Here is a 17,947-nt window from a genome sequence, read left to right on the forward strand (position 1 = left end):
TCTGAAATCTCCCTTCATGTTTACTCTTCAAAATCTCACTCTCATACCACTAATTCCATTTAGTGATTAGGCCTGATTCCTGAGAGGGTCTGCCAATGGTCATTTCCTAATGATCCTCAGGAGGTGCTCAGTGCTTAATAACTTTGGCAAAATGCTTACCATGTGCAACAACCCTCCAAACAAATTAGTCTTGTCTCCAGTAGGACAGGACAGGCTTGCACTGTGGGCTGATGAATCTTAGCACAAAGAAAAAACACTTTTAATTCTCCCTGCAATTTACTCCAACTGTGCATCTTTCTTTCTTGAAGTGTAATTATTTATTATATTTTTACTTAGGTGCAGGTGAAATATTTCTATTACTCTACTGCAATAATTATGATAATCAAGAATGAGATGGAGAGAGAAAAATACAGTAATAGAACGGCATTTGGTCTTGCACAGAACCTCTCGGAGTCAGAGGCTCCAAACCACTATCTCATCTAATTTATCATTCTTATCACCACCTTCAGTCCCCTACAGAAATCTGCCACTCTCTATTTGTTCCACCTTGTAAGGCTCAGAATGCCGCCCCCCCTCCACTGCACTCTGCCAATGCTCCCAGCCTTGCCCATCCATTTGACAGCTTCTAACACAACCTCCTCCATCCCCTTTCATGCAGTCCCCTTTGCATGGTGTGACGCTGTGAGCTCATCAACAAGGTCCCTACCTTGCCTACACATAAGTCCCTCTTCAAGATCCATTTCTCCCATGCTGCCTGCAAGCTGACATTCACAATTTTTTCTATTGTTATTCCTGTTCCCTTTCCCTTGACTTCGGTCTATCTTTCTGTCCTCAACTTGGGGCAGTGATTTTCCTTCTTCAGGGTTTGGAAAGCACCTAGCGCACAGCGGATGCTACTTCAAATAAATTAATAAGAATATTGGCAGTATTTAGTACACAGGAAAAGGAATGCTGGGGCTCAAAAGTGAAAGACAAGGACCTTCATGCTGGGAAAGTTGGCTCTAAACTACTGATGATCGCCTGAGGCAAAAGTTCAATTTATCAGTAGTTCCCTGTCACAATATAAAGAAACAAAGGAAAAAGAAGGAAGCCAGTAGTTCCTGTTAAGTGGTTAGTGACTGCTACAGTTAACTTCATTTAAATTACAGTCTGAGCAAGACACACACGCACACTCCTCACCAGCGCTCTTTATCCAAGGACTTCAGAGATGTTCTGCTTCTCTTTATTTTTGCTTTTCTTTTTCAATGCAACTCTGAGCATAAAAATCTGCTCCTTCAATGTGAGGTCTTTCGGAGAAGCAAAAAGTGCCAGACCTGAAGTCTTAGACGTCATTGTAAAGGTACGGTCATTTGATTAACCAAACATGGAACTCTCTTTGGACTTTTCAGCTAAATCATTCTGCAGGTTATTTTATCTTTACACACAAAAATTTCAAGGTAATGAATGTCTGAGCATTTTGTACTGCTAATGGTAAAAATCAGTCTGTAGCCCAAAGCCACACGTTCAGGAAGTTTTATTTGTAGGATAAAGTAACAATAGAAACTGCAGATGCAATTTCCTTCATAAAGTTAGAGTTAGGAGATGCTGGGAGTCTTTGATGCACAAGAAAAATATCTTGCCCTTTGAATCCATTGAGCCTTATTTTAGTTTGAAGCGTTATTTACCTTATTTATTTAATCAATCATTACTCTGAAAGGCTCTTGTCTCACTAAGAAATGATCATCACAAGACATTCCCCTTAGCAGGAAAATATAGAGTCATAGATTCTAAAGCCAGAAGGGACCATTATGATCATTTAATCTGCCCTCCCATAAAGCACAAGCCATAGAATTTCCCCAAAATAATCCCTAGAGTGTAGCTTCTAGAAAAACATCCAATCTTGCTTTAAAAATTGCCAGTGATAGAGAATCCACCATGACCCTTGGTAAATTGTTCCTATGTTTAATTACTCAGTTAAAAACGTAAGTCTTATTTCCAGTCTGAATTTGTCTAGCTTCAACTTCCAGCCATTGGATTGTGTTACACCTTTCTCTGCTAGAGTGAAAAGCCGATCATTAAATATTTGTTCCCCAAGCAGAGATTTATAGATGGTAATCAAGTCACCCCTTAAACTCAAAGAGCTCAATCTATTTATCTTACCAAAGAGAAGGTTATCACTATAAGGCACGTTTTCTAATCCTTTAATCATATACACTATGTTGTTTATACTGCTTCATAAGCGGGTACTATTAGAGCAGTGATTTAAAATTCAAAACCCGACTAATGTATTGCAAGAAAAACACATCACATTTTCAATGTGTTTCATGCATGAGGCCACTTAATGTTTTTAGAAGAGTATAGGTTAATTTGAAATTAAACCATAAATACTGAAACCTTCAGATCCATGAAAATTATGGATTGTAACTTCAAAGCCTTGTTTAAAGAGGTCATAATGATTGGATGTGTCATTCTAGCAGTGAGAATGTATACACTTATTCCTAGCACTTAAAGGTGTAATTAAAGTATATTAGAACAGTGGATCTCAAACTAGGGGCGCCGCTTGTTCAGGGAAAGCCCCTGGCAGGCCAGGCCGGTTTGTTTACCTGCTGCGTCCGCAGGTTCAGCCGATTGAGGCTCCCACTGGCCGCGGTTCGCCGCTCCAGGCCAACTGGGGCTGCGGGAAGGGCGGCCAGCACATCCCTCGGCCCACACGTGCTTTCCCTGAACAAGCGGCGCCCCTAGTTTGAGAACCACTGCATTAGAGCTTTGATAAGTAGAATTAGTCAGTTCTTACCTACAATTATTAATATGTCAGTGTGTATCCTGGGACCAATGTGGCTACAACCGAAGTCAGTCCAATAAATGATATTACCTCACCAACTTTGTCTCTCTAACATGTCTTGGGTAATTAGTTCTCCTGTTCTAAAGTAAAATGCTCTTACTCTCCTGTTTTCAGATACTATATTGGATTCATTTTACCTGCTAAAGGGTTACAGTAAGGATTGTTTAGAATTATGACTGGAGGCTTTACTCATGCAGGTATTCCTTACTCATAAGGGTAGTCCCATTGGGATTACTTATGTGAATAAAGGTTTACAGGATTGGGCCTTTCGTCAGTGTTTTTATCTCCTAAATGTCAACTAAGCTAGAGAAGATTCTGCTTCCACTGAAAAAAATTAGATCAGCATATCCTCATTTGTCCCTTCCACATGGTCACAAAACTAAACCAGAAGGGATTTGCACTACATTTACTTACTTTGTAGCAGTGCTTAGTCGCTCCTGAAATTGGATCATTTCCAATTATCCTGCCAAAACAATACTTTATACCTCATTCAAGTTTCCTATTTAGAGCAACAAATGCCCTTTCATAAATAAAAAATATTAATATAGAATAACCACTGGATATCTGGGCTGGATCCTGGCCCCTGGTATTCTACAGCAAAAAGCAGTATTTAATGCAGCTTTAACTGGACAGCTGGGGGTTTTCCACTGTAGGGGAATCCCCAACTACTAGAGTTTGTTCTGTGCTACCCTTTTCCAGCTGTAGGGGGGCATGCTGGCATGGAGAAGGGATGTCGCCACATATTCCAGTGATCCTGTCAGTGTAATGGCTTCTTAAGAGCCATTACAAGCTAGCATAGGTTAGAGCTACCCTGCGCCTGTTCTAATTGATTGGGGTCCTTATGTGCCAGCCACTGTGTAAAAAGTAAAGAACTATTTAAATGAGCTGTTCCAGTCCCTTGGGTGCACAGTTGTGTCTGGTTGTTCACAGATATTTGTGACTTGGTTTTTAGGTTCACCTTTTGTCCTATAATATTTACATTTAAATCTTTCTGATAGTCACTGTGATGGTCTGTACCTCAGAGGAACACCCTACACTCCCAGGTTCATCCTTATAAAATGATTGTGTGGTATCCAATGCAAAGTTTGTCATGTCAGGTGTCTTTGGAAGGCTCATGATGTACTGAGCATTGTTGTTATAGTAATGTTATAGGTTGTAATTTCATGTATATAGTTATGAGGCTGAAAATGTGTCCTCATGGCTTAAAACAAGCTCAGGCAAAAACTCTCCATGAGCAGAGGGGCAGTTCACACCTCATCAGGGCATGTATGGGACAAACCCAGCCCAACCTCACAGGAACAAAGGATACTGGCCTAGGCAGCAACAAAGGATCTGTTGCACTCTTGAGTGAGTTACCCCCCTTCCTTTGGTCAGTTTGGGACTATGATGAGGTAATGCTCACCGGAGGCTGAAGGAGGGAGGCAAAGCCAAGAGGAAAGGAAGAACATGATAAAAAGGAGAGACGTTTGCCATGCTCTTCCTCTCCCTTCCACCTCCATCTACAGACATCACCACCAAGAGACTGAAGTGTTGATCAAAGGGGAGAGTCTGGCTGAAGGGCAAACAGCCAGCCTGTGGTGAGAAGCATCTAAGTTTGTAAGGCCACTGAAAGTGTTACGTTCAGCTTAGAATGTGTTTTGCTTTTATTTCATTTGACCAAATCCGATTTGTTTTGCTTTGACTTATAATCACTTAAAATCTATCTTTGTAGTTAATACATTTGTTTGTTTATTCTACCTGAAGCAGTGCGTTTAGTTTAAAAAGTGTCAGAGACTCCCCTTGGGATAACAAGCCTGGTGCATATCAATTTCTTCGTTAAATTGACAAACTCATATAAGCTTACAGTGTCCAGTGGGCATAACTGGACACTGCAAGAGGGAGGTTCCTAGGGTTGTGTCTGGGACCGGAGATATTTGCTAGTGTCATTCGATTGCACAATCCAAGCAGCTTACATGCCAGAGGCTGTATGTGAACAGCCCAGGAGTGGGGGTTGTCACAGCAAAGCAGGGTAAGGCTGGCTCCCAGAGTCAAGGATGGGAGTGACCTAGCAGATCACCAGTCCAGATAACACCAGGGGAACGTCTCAGACACATGTAAGGAAAGAACAAATTCTAGAGATGCCAAGTAGTTAGAAAACCTCAGTGTTACATTCAGGTCTCCTGCTGTAACCGTATTTCCCTGATACACTGATATTAGTTCATCATTGTATTATAGTAGCACCCATAATGTCTTATGTCCAAACATAGTTAGTTACAGTACCTGTCCCACAAAGCTGACATTTTACGAGTCTAATCCTACAAATACACACGTGAGTAAATTTTCCTCACACAAGTAGTCCTGATTACTCAGGGAACCAATGCAACTGTCACTGAAGTCAATGGAAAGACTCTTATTGGCTTCAATGGAAATTGAGTCAGGCACCGAGTAAAGTTACTTGTGTGCATAAGTGCTTGCAGGATTGGGTCCAGAGGGGGGACAAGCTACAAAGGATGGGGAAGAAAGATAAAATGTAACAGAGGTTGATGGTCAGAACCACCAGCTGGGGAAGATGAGCAATGCTCTCTAGGGTTGCCAACGCTCCAGGATTGTCATGGAGTCTCCAGGAATTACAGATTAATCTTCAATTAAAGATTATGTCCTCTGATGAAACCTCCAGGGAGACATCCAACCAAAATCGGCAACCCTAGCTCTTGCCAGCAGCAGCTTGTCCATTTCCTCAGGAATTTTTTTTTTAATGGGTTCATAATCAAAGGATTTTTAACACAAACAAACCACTCAGAGCAGTGGGTTCCAAACTACCAGCCACTTTGCTAGCTTCCCAGCCAGCTGGGAGGAAAGGACATACCCTTCACCCATGGTAGCTCCCACCACAGCTACTTTCCATCTACCTTCTAAACCTACCCCCAGTTACGCATGTGACAGGCAGGACTCTGGATTACCCCTCATGCACTAGGGCTTGTGGAGGGGTAATTGTCCATGTCACAATAATCAACAATCAATTTTTCTCTTTGTTCTTTTCAAAAATTTTCTAACCCTTGAAAATATACTGAGCGAAAACAGACTTTAAAGCCTTTGCTCTTTTCTGCTGCAGGTTATTTCTCGCTGTGACATCATGCTACTGATGGAAATAAAGGACAATAGCAACAAGATATGCCCTCTTTTAATAGAAAAACTCAATGGGTAAGGCAAACTACAAATGTGTATTCACTAACACGAGTACATGCAGAAAGGCAGAAGAGCTGGCAGAAAAACATAGGAATTGCCATATTGGACCATGGTCCCTCTAGTCCAGTCTCCTGTCTCCAACAGCGGCCAGCATGAGATGCTACAAATTAAGGTTCAAGAAGTGGGCAGATAGGTTTAGACCACTGAGGGCCAGATTACCCCTAATTCCTAATAGTTAGAGATGGGTTCATATGCTTTTTGTTAGCATAGACCAGAGGTGGGCAAACTACGGCCCACGGGACCATCCTACCCAGCCCTTGAGCTCCCGGCTGGGGAGGCTAGCCCCTGGCTCCTCCCCTACTGTCCCCTCTCCCCCACGGCCTCAGCTTGCTGTGCCGCCAGCGCTCTGGGTGATGGGGCTGTGAGCTCCTGCCAGGCAGCGCGGCGGCATGGCTGGCTCCGGCTGGGTGGCGCGGCTGCCATTCCTGGTGCTCCGAGTGGCATGATAAGGGGGCGGAGAACAGGGGGGTTGGATAAGGGGCAGGGGGTCCTGGGAGCAGGGGGCAGTTGGATGGGGCAGAGGTTTGAGGGGGGCGGTCAGGGGAGAGGGGGTGGTTGGATAGGCGTGGGAGTCCCAGAGGGCCTGTCAGGGGGCAGGGGTGTGGTTAGTCAGGGGACAGTCAGGGGACAAGAAGCAGGGGGGGTTGGATAGGGGGTGAGGTCCCGGGGGGCGGTTAGGGGCAGGGAGTCCTGGGAGGGGGCGGTCAGGAGACAAAGAGCAGGGGGGGTTGGATGGCTCAGGGGTTCTGAGGGGGGCAGTCAGGGGGTGGGAAGTGGGAGGGGGAGGATAAAGGGCAGGGGCCAGGCTGTTTAGGGAGTCACAGCCTTCCCTACCCGGTCCTCCATACAGTTTTGGAACCACGATGTGGCCCTCAGGCCAGAAAGTTTGCCCACTCCTGGCATAGACTATTATAACTATTGATATTCCTGGTATCCATATAAAAATTCAATCTTTCTTTGATTTTTGCTAAATTCTGGCCCTCAAAACACCCTGTGGTAATGAGTTCCACAGTCTAATTACAGAACATGTGACAATGTACTTCCTTTTATCTATTTTGAATTTTTCCACCTTTCAATTTAATCGAATGTCCCCGTTTTCTTGCATTGTGAGACAGGGAGAACAGACACTCATGATCTACCATCTCTAAAGCATGCATTATTTTATAGATTTCTGTTGTGGACCTTCTTTTTTTGCCTCCTTCCTAAGGTAAACAATACCCATTGTTTCAATCTATCTTCACATGATAGCTTTACAAAGCCCCTAATCATTCTCATCACCTTTGTCCAAACCCCTCTAGTTCTGCAATGTCCTTTTTGAAATGGGCTGACCGGTACTGCACACGATACTCTGACATGGGAAGGAAAGGACAGATACAAAAGTCCACGTGATCTGCTAAGCACCAGAGCACTCCATTGAAGAATCAGGTCTTTAGACTGAAATATCTCAGATTGAACTTCATGCATAAAAAAATACAGTAGAAGAGAACTAGCCTCTTTGACTGGCTTACTGAAGAAGACTAGCAACAAAATCATTTACAAGCTAATTTTGAAAAAACGTGTCTGATTAGGGTGGGGTTCAGTAGGTCTAAAACTAATGCATCCTGGGAAATAAGATGAAGAAGAAAAAGAAAGAAAGACTTGGCTGACAGCATACAAAAAAGGGGGAATTCACTTTTAGCTAGAAATAGTCTTTGCTGGATAAAAATAATACTGAGATTAAAAACTCTATCCCTGTAAGTTTCTGCTCTAGAAAATGTAATGCATATATGGATGGACGGAAGTGAGGCACAGGAAAAGAATAGAAAGTACAGTACAGAGCATAAAGCCTGAGGTTAAAAAACGCAGCATGAGAGGTGTAGAAAAAAACAATATGTGAATAATACAAGATAATACCAAAGATAGGGGTTTTTTAGGTGACTTATCTCTGTAACCCAGCACAAGAAGTCAGTGCTCCAGACCCTCTTATATGTGTTTACTAATATAAGATTAAATAGAAATCCAGACCTTTATAGAGACAGAAATCTACTTAAAATATTCTCTTTCTAGTCAGTCCCAAGAAGAATATGACTACGTGATCAGTAAAAGGTTAGGAAGAAAGTCCTATAAGGAACAATATGCTTTTATCTATAGGTAAGTGAATTCCATACCTTATGTTTCTGTCTCCGTTTGCAAACTATTCTTATATAGTAAACAGATTACAAACTAATGCAGAACGCAGCTGCCTGCTGGCTTACCAGTGTCAGTGCCAAAAAGCCTATCACACTAGTTCTCACACTACTACACTAAATTCACATTCACTTCCAATTACAAGTCAAGATGTTGACTTTGATACAGAAAGCCCTGTACAAGGAGGGTTCTGGCTGTGCGAAACCCTGGCCCCACTGAAATCAGTGGCAAAACTCCCATAATTTTCAATGGGGCTAGGATTTCCTCCCACATCTCTCCTTATGTCCCGTCATGACAGCAGTGATCCATACCTGCCAACATCTTTAGACAAAAAGACTAGTAGATTTTTAATGTGAATAAATTGAGTTGGGCCTGGCCTATCTTCAAGATTTGCCCTAGTTATAGCCATCAGCGTAGCTGTACCTGTTCAACCTCAATGTAGAAAGCCAAGGTGCTATTCTGGCCAGCCTTCAGTCTCTGGAAGTGAAGGAAATGGGATGGTAACTCTGAGCTAGAAATCACGGTTGATGTTGAACTGTACTGTTATTCTACTGACATATTGAATAGGAATTTTATTAAGTCTTCACCACTGCAGTGTAATGTAGCTTTTGCTACTAGCCAAGAAATTACAAAGTGAACTGACACGACCAAACTATTAGTAAATGTGATATCTAATATTCTATTGATGGGTTAAATTACTTTGCAGATCAAATGTGGTGTCAGTGAAGGAAACCTATCAGTATCCAGATATTCAGCCTGGAGATGTAGATGCTTTTTCTAGAGAACCCTTTGTTGTCTGGTTCAAGTCTCCAAAAACTGGTGAGAAGTTGCCAAGATCTTATTGTCCTCTCTCAAAGTTTTTATAAAATGAGAAAATAATGAATGAAGTCAAGTTTCACTACACATAGGGTATCTCAGGATTTGGGTAGCTTGCTGTAGGAGTCTGAGATAGCTAGGCTTATCCTCATATGAAGCTTGGATTTTGGTATTTAGAACCTACTTTAATTGTAAGATTGTTGGCAAGTTTGCAGACTTGGAAGGAAACTTCACTACACTGGGCCATGTCATCCCTTCCACTGGGCGACATGAAGTGGGTAAAAAGGGCAGAAATCCCAATCTGAAGGCCCTATTTCTTAGTAGGATAGAGTTCACATTGCAGGGCATAATTCCATAAGACATGGAGCACACGCCTGTCTCATGGACATTATCAGAGGCTCAACATATCTGAGGATAAGGCTCTAATTCCCCTAGCCATCAGAGGCAGAGAAGAAAAAGGTCATCAGTGATTGACTTCCTCAGAAATACAAACTGGACCTAGGTCTCCCACATATTTAGGTTTCTGTTGATATGATATAAATGTGATTTGTGGTGATGATGCAACAATCAAAGTTAGTGTTGGTACTGGTTGTCCATAGGGCTCTCATTTCCTTATAGGTCCAGTAACACAAATTGACATCATATTCTAACGAGCAAAATAGATAGAAGTGGGGAACTAAGTGCAATCCTTCTATTAAAATTTGGCTAAAACCAGAAATAAGTACTTGGAGAAGAATATTGCAACCTTATGCTGTATCCTTTTCAACTGAAAGGAAAACATACAAAAATGGGTTTTCCATTATGTAAAACCCTAAAATGTGCAATATATGTCAGGTTAGTGATCACGGTCATTTTGAATGAAAATCTAGCAGCTGGACTATTAAAGTTCAGATATACAAGGTGCTGAGCACTTGTCCTGATCCAGGAGAACACTTAAGCAAACTCTTAATTTCATGCATGTGAGTTACTCCATTGGAGTCAATGGGATTATTCTGGGTGCCTAAGTGTTCTGTTGGATCAGAGCCTGAGTGCTTAACACCTTGCAGGAACCAGACTTAATAGCTCACCTGCTGGAATTCCTATCACCGTGATCACAAATGCTGCACACAGAGCCCATTTAAGAGAGATTTTTCCATAATGGAAAAACATTTTGTACACTTTCATGTCAGTTGAAAGGTCAGATCCGTTAGTCTGATAGACACCAGGGGCTAATGTGCTTAAGATAAGATGCTTAATGATACAGGCTATCATTCGTCCTCAGACTAACTACATTCCTCAGTATAAAAAGTTGTACGAACAAAGTATTTTTATTAAACACCACACATTTTCATTTCAAACTGCTTTTTCTTATCTTGATTATTTTTATAAAGGTTAAAAATCATTTAATCTTTTTCCCTGTGAATTTGCTTTGTTTAAAAGTTGTTAAAGAATTCGTGATAATCCCTCAGCACACCACACCTGAAACAGCTGTGCGGGAAATTGATGAGCTTTATGATGTGTATTTAGATGTCAAACAGCGCTGGAAATCTAAGGTGAGTCATAAATAAGCTCACATATTTATACTGCTAAACATAGATTTGAGACAGAAAGGATGTAGTGACATTGAATCATTCTGGTGCCAACATTATGAGGCTCGTGATTTCAAAACTGTTGATGCAGTTGTTAAGAAACTGACACATTTTCATATAGTTCTACACTTTCTGATCAGTAAATCGGATGTCTCTGTAGAAAGCGTGCTTCTTAAAGTGTCTTCTCCCTAACCCTTGTGTTCTGCTCCTGAGAATGCACAACCGCAACCTGGTTCAAAGTCAGTCTAACCAGGCCAACCTTACCACAGGTAATTAAACAGATGGAGTTTCAAAAGTGACAATTACCTGAAAATGGTGTTGCCATACCAGGAACTTATTGACCACTATCTTACTTCGGAGACACAGAATATCCTCCAGGAAAAGCAAATGTATCAATTTCTGCTCTATGTCTGTTCTTCATCTCTCCCACCACCCTGGTACTGACATAGTAGAGAGTGATTTCCTGGTATAGTTAGAGATCCTGGTTCTGATCTCTTTTTAAACTGGTGTAAATCAGGAATGACTTCATTGAAGTCCATAGATCTACACCATTGTAAAACCAAAGACTCTGAGATCTGAATAAGGTTCACTATACTTGACACGGAAGTTTAGCTCATTGCCTAATCTAGTGTGGTATCCTGTCCCCAGCAATGAGCCATATATAACATTTCAGAGAAAGAAACAAATGCACAATGTACCTAAACCAATGGTCCAATGCTATACACTGGGGTGGAAAATTCCTCCCTGATCCCCAGAGACAACGAGTTGGAGTCCTCATTAGTTGACCGCATATAGCCACAAATGTTATTAATGGGCATAAAAACATCTGATACTATTTTTAATATTCATCCTCATTACCTCATTACACCACATGGCAGTGAATACTACAGCGAGAATAAAGTATGCTGTGGGATGGTGATATTTGCTCTAAACTCACTGACCTTTCATTGATGGCTCCCTTGTTCTGCTATTATGAGACAGGGTAAATAGAAAACAGAGCACTTTCCATTATATCCTTCATCATTCAGAACATCAACTAAGTCACTTTTAATACTTTCCTTACCAACAGTGGCTTTGGCAATATCTCATACCTTTAGCCATTGTTGTTGCATCTCTCTCTGATCTCCACTATGTTTTCTTTATGTGGGTGGATAGAGTACTCCGGCATCCCAAGCTTTTTAAAGGGGCAAACATCTTTAATGAGCTCTCTGCTCCAGCTCTCATGTCCCTCCCTGCACTGCACCCTGTCCATTCACCCACTGAAGAATCCAGCAAGTTTAGAGCCCATCGAAAGTGTATGAGAAGTCTGGACTGAGCCTCCCTGCATCTCCCATAGCGTGCATTACTGTATCTCATGCATCCGACGAAGTGGGTATTCACCCACGAAAGCTTATGCTCCAATACGTCTGCTAGTCTGTAAGGTGCCACAGGACTCTTTGCTGCTTTTACAGATCCAGACTAACACGGCTACCCCTCTGATACTTGGATCTAACATTGTAACTGTGTCTAACAGTCAAATGAAACCCAGTTGCTGAAAGCGTCCTCCTAAGTTGTGTACAAGTTCTGAATCTGCACAGATACACACACACAGGCAAACACTTACATACGTGCTTATCTTACATTTGTAAAGCTACGCACAGACATAAACATTTTGCAGGACACAGGACGCTTTTCTTTATTGCTCTTTGAAATGTCTATTTTGGAGACACAATTTAAGTGGCATCAAGAACTGAGCTCATCATATGCACAATGCAAAAGATGTGGGTTCTTAAATATTATTTGGGGCCAATTAAACAACATATAGTTTGGCTCCAACACCAAATCTAAAGAAAATAAGCATTCTGAAAAACTTTCCCAGCTTACTTTGCTGCTTTCATTTCCAGCCCTCTGCTCACCACATTACTTACAAGTGTTCTGTTCTCAGAGATGGAATATCTGCCAACGAAACTCCCAGAATAAAAATTACAGCTGCTGTTCAGAGAAAAAACTATATGTATATTTAAATCTCTGTATATCTTTGTACAGTGAAATATGGGCTCTGCAAATAGGATGGTGGATTTTTTTTTTCTTTTAAACTATATGCCAACATTGAAAAAAAATCCCATTCCTTTCTTTCTTTCTCTCTCTCTCTCTCTCTCTCTCACACACACACACACACACACACGCTTACTTCCTAAGTAATAACAAACAGGTATTTAAAGATTATTTATATCTAATTAGATGTCAGGCCAAATCACACCTACAGATCTGAACCTCCTACCCATGCAAATATTGGTTTGGAGCAGAGTTTGCAATTTCAGTCTTTCCATAATGGACCAGATCTGAGCAAGGAGTTTGGAATTTGAATCTAGTGTCATCGGACACTACTGTAATAAATAAATAATATAACTAGTAAATCAATGTTAAGATTACTTCTAAGCCAAATTCATCCTTTATGCAATCTGTGGACATCACTGGAGTTATAGCTGGGGTGGTATAGCCGGTCTGATGACTTCAGTGGAAGCAGGATCAGACCCTCTATATTAATCGTATCTATTTCAGTAATACTCAGACTGAGGCTTACGAGCCGCAAGTGGCTCTTTAATGTGCCTCCTGTGGCTCACCGCAGCACATGATATTAAAACACTGTGTGATTTAAATTATTAACCAGTCTAAGTTATTAACCAATCAGGATGCTTTTACTATGTTATTAACCAATTGTATGATAAAATAATAATACTTGCTCAGTCACGTTGCTGTGAGAATAATTATATATTTCCCATCATACTGTTTAACTACGAATAGTACTATAGTAAATGAAACAATGAATTCACATGACTGTGGCTCTTTTGGGTAATGTTGATCGCTAGTTCGGCTCCTGAACCACTGAGGTGTGAGTATCGCTGGTCTATATATTTTAAGCATCCGTCTCTGTCTTCACTGCAATTTTAAAAATGGTGTCTTTGAGGATTTATTGCTGATAATTTAACTTGTGTCTTACAATCCTGCCTTTCAGAACTTCATCTTCCTGGGGGACTTCAATGCTGGCTGTGGTTATGTTCCAAAGAAGCACTGGAAGAACATCAGGCTGAGAACTCACTCAGAGTTTGTGTGGCTAATTGGCGACAAAAATGACACAACAGTTAGGAACAGCACAAACTGTGCATACGACAGGTAACAATTGACTTGAGAAACATTCAGTGAGGATCCTCAAGGTAGAAAGCACTATGCCTGGTAAGGTATTTGCAGGATACTAGGTCACGTGAGATGGAGGGAGTACCACAGAGACATTGGGAATGGCCAGCGTTGCACTAAAGAAGCCCTGGTGTTGGTTACTCCATTATCGTATCATTATTTTGCTAAATCACTCAAGCTCTCACCACACAACATAGTTACTTTTTTTTTTAAATCTTCAAAATCGGACACATGTCTAGGAGCATTAGCCACCTCTGAATGACTCTTTGCTTCTTTTAGAATTGTGATCCAGGGTGAAAAGCTCATCCGTGCTGTTGTCCCAAACTCAGCTGATATCATTGATTTTCAAAAGGCCTTTGGAATGACTGAAGAGCAGGTATGGCTTCCTTTTTGGTTTTTCATTACAGGACCATATGCAGTGCTTAAATAATGAATTTGCCAAATAAAGAATATTCTGATTTTGGAAGGTGCATGTTGAATAAATTGCCTTCTAATCCACAGAGGCAATGTGCTACATCTCTGTAAGCCAATCTAGCAGCTGGCTCCAAGAGAGGACTCTCAGCTTCCGTAGTTGTCTGGTTAAATGTACCCGCTAAAAGCACAGTGGGTTAGCATATCGCAATAGAGTGGGAAAGGTCTTTTTGGAATGGTGAGGCATAATGGCAGAGCTCCTGTAAGACAACTCACTGCCTACTGGTACTCTGTCTTGAAGAGAAAACAGTAATGTTTTGATGTTCAGCAAACAGACACAATAAAGCAACCAACTATGGCCCTATTTATAAAAACAGTCTTAGCTTCATTTCCAGGTATAAAACCTTTACTTTCACAGGAATCACTTCACCTACCACTGAAATGCAGCCACCCCTAGAATAGAATATGGCAGATAGCTAACAATGCATAGCAGCACTGCACAACAGCACAGGAATAGGACACGACGGGAAGAATACTCGTATCCAACTAGAGCTGTGTTTTGTGCTACCCACTGTGAATATATTTTTTTTCAACTTCGCAGGCTCTGGAAGTTAGTGATCACTTTCCAGTAGCGTTTGAGCTGAAAACTGCTCGGGGTTTCCAACTAAGATCACTTGCTGCAGAGAAAAGAAAAACAAGAAATCTCCACCATTTGTCTTCCTAGGCACACTGGATTTTCTTGCTATCATCCTTTGTGTGTACATTGAAATAATAAACACACATCCCAAACATTCACTGTAAAACAGATAATATTTAAACCTTCGCCTAGTTGCACTCTCTCCTGATGCAATATTTAGTAGAAAAATCCAAAACTTTGTTTATATTTGAAATATCATCTAGGAAAATGAATGAAGTCTGTAGATTATTATAAGCTAACTAAAAATAAATCAGCTAATTTTAACATTGCTGAATTCTTGTCATGCTGAATACAAATGTAGTGAGATATTTTAATGTGAAATGCTTTCACACACTCTACTTCTAGGCCTGTTGGACTGAGAAGTCTGTTTATTCATATTTGGTCTAGATTTCAGACATTCCTGTTTTGTCATACAGGTAAAAAACTTTTAGTGTCACGGGCTCAGAATAGTGCTACCAGGGTAGCACGACTTGCAGTATTCTCTTATTCTGCTCTTTAGGACAGATCAACTAACTTCAACTGAGCTATGGCAGTTTACACCAGCTAAGGATCTGTCCCATTATCCCACCTTGTTTCAGAATATAGGTAAAATAGGGCAGAATGAATCAAAGCAGTGAGCATATCCTTCATTTTCCTTCCCCCAGCCCAACTTATTTTATTTAGACTGAGAATTTCTATTTGTTCTCCCATCCATGCATGTTGGACATATATATGGAACTCCAGCTTGTGATGGTGCAAGTTATTTGTATGAATCAAAGTGATCCTAGATCCCCAAATTTTTAAGCAAGGGCAATTCTTTATGGGAAAGTTGCTTAGCCCCCTGAAAGATGGGCTCATTCTGGATATGCTAACAGAACTGTACCAGATGACACTATCATTTGTGCTGATTTATTAACAGAAATAACGAACATTATATTTTAGAGCCAGCAGTAAGACTAGGGTTAAAGTGAAATAAACCTGCTCATGACAATACAGTGATAGGAACTAGCACAATTTTGCTAAGTCAATACACACAGTTTTACCAATTGATTTCTACATTCATGGTGTGCTGTGCTAGAGACACAGAATCCATTTTCTCCTGCAGAATGATGGCTTTGATTCCAAAACTGACATCTTCTTAAAAAAATCCATTTCCCTTTCCTGCATGAAAGCAGCCAAGAAGTAACAATGCCCTGTTTGTTCTCACTCCATAGCCATCCAGTCACTCCTCCTGCCATTAACATAGATCCTTCCTCATGTACACCCCACAGGTGTAACTGCCACAGGAGAGGTTTCCTGTGGACTCCCTCAATAGCTCCAGGTTTTGATTTCAAGTACAAACTGATTATTTCAGCACTGATTTCTTGTAGGCTTAAACAGAAATTAATTGCATTTTCCCCCAGAGCTTTCACAGCAGCAAACACTGCAGTATCATAGATTTAAAAACTGCAATGGATAATATTATTCAATGCCACAATGATCTTTTTCCTCAAACAATCCGATATAGCTTTATTTAGATACCTGAGCCTGTTGGGTGAAAGACTTGTGAAAGCTGTCAATTTAACTGGGCAGTTTGAGGAATTAATTAAGAACACCACCCTTACTTCCCAAGTCAATGCTCTCAAGTATTTTGTAGATTGGCAGAACGATGGGGCAGGAAGGAAGGCAAATAAGATACTGTTTTTAAAAGGAAAACAAGGATTGACCTATGTGGAAGCTTATTCCATGGGGAGAATGGATCTGAAGACAGAAGCTAAGAGTATAATCGATCAAGTCAATGTGAAAAAACTAAACTTACTGCAGGAATTAGTCCTAACGGGACACAGTTCCATAATCTCCCTGATTATACTTAGGGCCCTACCAAATTCACAGCCCATGTTGGTCAATTTCACGGTCATAGGAATTTTAAAATTGTAAATTTCATGATTTCAGCTATTTAAATCTGAAATTTCAGGGTGTTGTAATTGTAGGGGTCCTGACTCATAAAAGAGTTGAGGGGGAGGGTGTGTTGGGGTACTGCTACCCTTACTTCTGCGCTGCTGCTGGCAGGGGTGCTGCCTTCAGAGCTGGGCAGCTGGAGAGGGGCAGTTGCTGGCCAAGAGCCCATCTCTGAAGGCAGAGCCGCCGCCAGCAGCAGCGCAGAAGTAAGGGATGGCATGGTATGGTATTGCCACCCTTACTTCTGCGCTGCTGCTGGGAGGGCGCTGCCTTCGGAGCTGGACGCCTGGCGAACAGCTGCCGCTCTCCGGCTGCCCAGCTCAGAAGGCAGCACAAAACGAAGGGTGGCAATACTGTGACCCCCCCTAAAATAATCTTGCGACCCTCCTACAACTCCCTTTTGGGTCAGGACCTCCAATTTGAGAAATGCTGGTCTCCCCATGAAATCAGTATAGCATAGGGTAAAAGCACACAAAACCAGATTTCATGGTCTGTGACATGTTTTTCAGGGCAGTAAATTTGGTAGGGCCCTAGTTATACTGCACTAAAGGCAAAACAAAGCCAGATTTAGAACAATTATTTGCATTGTAAGTTTTATTAAATGCCACTATCTGATACCAGTTGTGCTTCATTTAAAGGTTACTCTACTAAAATCATCATAACATCTGGACCTCAAGACTTATTGTACATTATCTATTTCCTTTGTGGCTTTCAGAAAATAAAGTATCACTCAGATAACAAAAATGGATATCTGCAATGACAAATGTACTCACAAAAATATCACAATATTTTACTGAGGTGTTTTATATGCTTTGTCTTCAGTTGTAAACTTGAATAAAATTCTTGATGCAAAATGGGGGGTGGGGGGTAGACCATACAAATTGTCATAAATATTCAGGCTTCAAACATGAAGACACCTGACTTCACTCTTTAGATACAATTGTCTAGAGGAGCTTCTAGCAATTGTAGAGAAATGTTCATGCTCAAAACAGTGCTCATGCAGATGGGTTCATGATGGGATGGGATGTAGTTTTGTTGCAGAGCTCCGAGAAGATATATTACGCAGATTCATAATAATCCGTTGGGGTTGGGGTGACAGCAAAGTAGGCATTCAAAGTTTCAGTGGTTTGTAATATTATGAGATCTTTCAAT

The 17,947-nt window shown here is 41.2% G+C and overlaps 1 protein-coding gene across 1 annotated transcript; it reads left to right on the forward strand.

Annotated features, from left to right (window-relative positions):
- Positions 1 to 745: 745 nt before the first annotated feature.
- On the forward strand, positions 746 to 16,917 carry DNASE1L3 (deoxyribonuclease 1 like 3). The gene is made up of 8 exons (XM_007059994.4): positions 746 to 1,339; positions 5,913 to 6,001; positions 8,093 to 8,176; positions 8,919 to 9,031; positions 10,448 to 10,560; positions 13,592 to 13,749; positions 14,050 to 14,146; positions 14,783 to 16,917. Exons 1-8 carry the CDS (start codon positions 1,208 to 1,210, stop codon positions 14,903 to 14,905), a joined length of 909 nt encoding a protein of 302 aa, XP_007060056.2. The 5' UTR covers positions 746 to 1,207; the 3' UTR covers positions 14,906 to 16,917.
- The last annotated feature ends 1,030 nt before the right edge of the window (positions 16,918 to 17,947 follow it).

The sequence above is a fragment of the Chelonia mydas genome, chromosome 7 (genome assembly GCF_015237465.2).
Source record: "Chelonia mydas isolate rCheMyd1 chromosome 7, rCheMyd1.pri.v2, whole genome shotgun sequence".
NCBI lineage: Eukaryota > Metazoa > Chordata > Testudines > Cheloniidae > Chelonia > Chelonia mydas.